Source organism: Myotis lucifugus, unplaced genomic scaffold (assembly GCF_000147115.1).
Source record: "Myotis lucifugus unplaced genomic scaffold, Myoluc2.0 scaffold_106, whole genome shotgun sequence".
In the NCBI taxonomy this organism is placed as follows: Eukaryota; Metazoa; Chordata; class Mammalia; order Chiroptera; family Vespertilionidae; genus Myotis; species Myotis lucifugus.
Window position 1 is genome coordinate 3,215,106 of NW_005871154.1, and position 3,273 is coordinate 3,218,378.

At 54.0% G+C, this 3,273-nt stretch overlaps 1 protein-coding gene and 1 long non-coding RNA gene across 18 annotated transcripts in view; one reads left to right on the plus strand and one right to left on the minus strand.

Annotated features, from left to right (window-relative positions):
* Positions 1-1,273, minus strand: part of LOC106697840 — a 54,727-nt gene extending 53,454 nt beyond the window's left edge. Inside the window, exon 1 of one of the 2 annotated variants that reach the window (XR_002830281.1) lies at positions 985-1,273. This is a non-coding gene — a long non-coding RNA (uncharacterized LOC106697840). The remainder of the gene's footprint in view (positions 1-984) is intronic. The other variant, XR_001349085.2, reaches the window with a different exon arrangement.
* Positions 486-3,273, plus strand: part of PICALM (phosphatidylinositol binding clathrin assembly protein) — a 111,162-nt gene continuing 108,374 nt past the window's right edge. For 6 of the 16 annotated variants that reach the window (XM_014459308.2, XM_014459311.2, XM_014459310.2 and 3 more), the window contains exon 1: positions 712-934. In XM_014459308.2, coding sequence (XP_014314794.1) covers positions 805-934 — 130 coding nt within the window. In that variant the 5' untranslated portion in view covers positions 712-804. Of the gene's footprint in view, positions 935-3,273 lie in introns of all 16 variants that reach the window. The other 10 variants (XM_014459309.2, XM_014459313.2, XM_014459312.2 and 7 more) reach the window with 3 other exon arrangements.

Consider the following 3,273-nt stretch of genomic DNA (forward strand, 5'->3'; position numbering starts at 1 on the left):
CAGGAGTCTGACAGCTCCTTCCTCGGCGGGGTGGGGGGCGATGGGGGGCGAAAGGAGGGCTGTTAAGGCAGCTGCACCTCCTCTTTGTCATGCTTTTGGTTTCAATCATAGGACAACCTTGGAGTCGGGTGGGAGAGGGGCGTGGCCGGCCCCAGCGCGCCGGAGTCCCCGCCCCTCCGTCGCCCCGCCCCCTGATCCGCCCCGCCCCCTCTGTGACCCTGCGGACAGCCTCCGGCGACCTGTTGGCTGGGAGCGTCACGTGACGCGGCCGGCCGCGCACCCCGCACCCCGGCCTCGGGCGGGGCCTCCTGTTGCGCCCGCCGGGGGGGTTTCCATTCACGAAACGCGCGGGCACCGCCCCGCTCTTCCCTCGCTGAGCGAGGGAGGGCGGGCGTTGAAAAGGCAGGGAAGGAAAAGGGGCGGGAGGAGGAGGCGGGGCGGCGCTCCAGTCACGTGACCCGGGGCAGCCCGGAAAGCTCCGAGGAGGAGCCTGGCGCCGCCATTTTCCTGCAGCTGCCTGTCCCTCTCAGCCTGCCCGGCTCCAGCTGACCAGCGAAGGGGTGGGCTGAGCTGAGGCGGGGGCCGGGGAGCGCCCGGCGCCGTGCCTGACCCCGCGGGGGACACGAGCCGTTTTTTTTCCGGGCTGGGTGTCAGCGCGCGGCCCTGAGCCCCGCCCCAGGCCGGCGGGCGGAGAAGGAGCCGGTGGGGGTAGGGGGTGCGGTGGGGGGCGGGGGTCCTCCGGCGATTGGGGGTCCCGGTCCCCGCCGGCTGCGGAAAGGCAGGGGTGGCGGAGGAGCCGCCGAGATGTCCGGCCAGAGCTTGACGGACCGGATCACCGCCGCCCAGCACAGTGTCACCGGCTCCGCGGTCTCCAAGACAGTATGCAAGGCCACGACCCACGAGATCATGGGGCCCAAGAAGAAGCACCTGGACTGTGAGTGAAGCCGGCCCCGCGGCCCGCGTCCGCCTCCCCGCCTCTCTTACCCCCCTGTCGCCGCCTCTCCTCTCCCCTCCCCGCCGACGGGTCTGGCGCGGCGGGTGCTGAGCTCGTCCTCGCTGTGCGCTCGTGGTCCCCGGCACACACCTGCCTTCACGGCTTCCGTTCCCCGTCGAAAAACCCCTGACAAGCCACTCCCCTCCGGGTGCCCCGGGGACCCTCGTTTCCCCGACGGGTGCGCCACGGCACCCCGTCGGCACACCCGACCGACTGGCCCCCGCACCTGGCCGCTCACCTCCCCGCCGCCCGCCTGGACTGCAGCCTTCGGCTCCTTCCTCCCACCGGTCCGGGCTGCCCGTCTCCCTGTCCTGAGCGGCTCCCCGCTGGCCCCGGGTCTCCCTGCCCCATTGTTTCCCGTTAGCCTCCGGGTTTCCGTGAACCCCTGGTGGCGTGAATCCGGATCTCTCTCTCTCGCTCTCTCTCCGCCGCTCGAAGCGATCCCCGCTCCCTCCGCTCCACGGGCCCCTTCCGTCCCTGCCCGGGCTGCCGGCCCTTCCGCCTCGGCCACCCACGTTTGGGTTCCGTGTCGTTGCCTCTGCAGCTTCAGTTAGGTTCCTTCGTCCCCTGTTATTTCCAGTAGCATGTCAGTTCCCGACTCCTGCCCCAGATGGCTCTCTGCGTCGGAGCGGAAGGAAGGGGATTCCGTTTGGGGCAGGGAAAGCTTTGTGGAAAGTTAGGATTTTTAGTTACCTCTGGTGGAATTTAATTCTTGTATTTTCCTGCTTTTGAACGGGGTAAATTGCGCCTTGTTGTTGTTGTTTGTTCTGATGGGGATACTGTCTGGGAGAGGGTTTGCTGATCCTGGTAACATTGTATCATTTCCCGGAACTGTTAGCAAACCTGGCAGTTTGAATTTAGAGGCTTGAGTGTGAAGTGTAGACTTCTGGAATACAAAATGGATTAATGATCAAACCTACAAATAACGTACATCTCTTTAAAAACTGGCGAGAGATGTGAGATGATGCTTGGGTTTGGACTCCGTTTTAATTTTATGCTGGCTATCTTTCTGGGGGCTTAGCTTTTCTTACACGGCGTAATATTACTCCATTTATTAACTTGTATGCAACCAGTAGACCTAACTCCTCCCAACTTTTTCCAAACCTGGAAGCCACCTGTAATAGCCTCCTTTTTCTTTCCACTCCTTTACCTCAAGGTACAAAGCTCAGTGGATTACTCAAGCTTTGACTCAGTGGAGCTTTGACCTGAAACTTTGCAGGGAAATAGGTACAATAATAAGTTCCTCTTTCACAAGTCTACTAGACACATGAGCCTGACTGACTTCATTCTGCATGAAAGTTACTTTGCTTTACTGATCAAAGCAAGAGTGAGCATGTCCTGAAAGGAAATTAACTGACAGGGAGTCCTGTTTTGATTTCTCATTTGGACTCTGGCCGTAAGGCTTGAACTTTTTTTTAAAAAAAAGTACAAAATGTGAATTCTTCCAAGATACTTTGCTCATGAAGTACTGCTAGAACAAGTTATTGCTACAGACAAACCCATTATTCATTGTGACTGGTTCCTTCGCTGGAAAAAAATATATATCATCACGGCTTGGTTCTTCTCTCTCATGCACGAGTCATGCAGGCTGCTTTTTCACTCGCAGTCCTTGCCTGTGTAGAGAGAGAGTGCAGAATATATTTAAATGGCGACATTTTAATAAACAAAAATTATTTAAAATGCATAAAAACTGATTTTGGGGGTTTATCTGATATTTGAAGTAGACATTTCTGTTTATTTCTATTCAAATGACTACTTGGCTTGCTTTGCCCAACCTTATGGTTTGCCCAACAATGTGTTTTTTATTTTTATTTTGATGATGGGGGCAAGTGAAGAACTTACTAATAACTGTGAGCTATTGTCTTCTTCCCTCACTTCAAGATGATAAATTATAACACGAATGTAGAGCTTTTAAAAGTCCTTATAAAGGTTTTTGTGTTACTTCAGATTTAGCAATTTTTTAAAACACGTTACCAAAAAGGTCAAAATAGTCTACGTTAGGTTAGGATGGTGATATTTACTTGGGGTTTTTTGCATGTTAACCTTTTCTCTTGTAATAGAAGCTACTGCAGATGCTAACTGGGATTAAGTTAGGAGTGTATTCTCACATTTGTAGTTCGTTTTCTCTACCACTTGTGTTTATAAACTCCCACTTATTCAGAACTTGAATATTTCTGGTAATGTTTGATTTAAAAAATTCATATAAATAAGGAGCCCCTACTCTGTTTCTTTTCAGTGAGGTTTTTAAAATCCAGTGATACTATTTTTCCTAGTTAAAA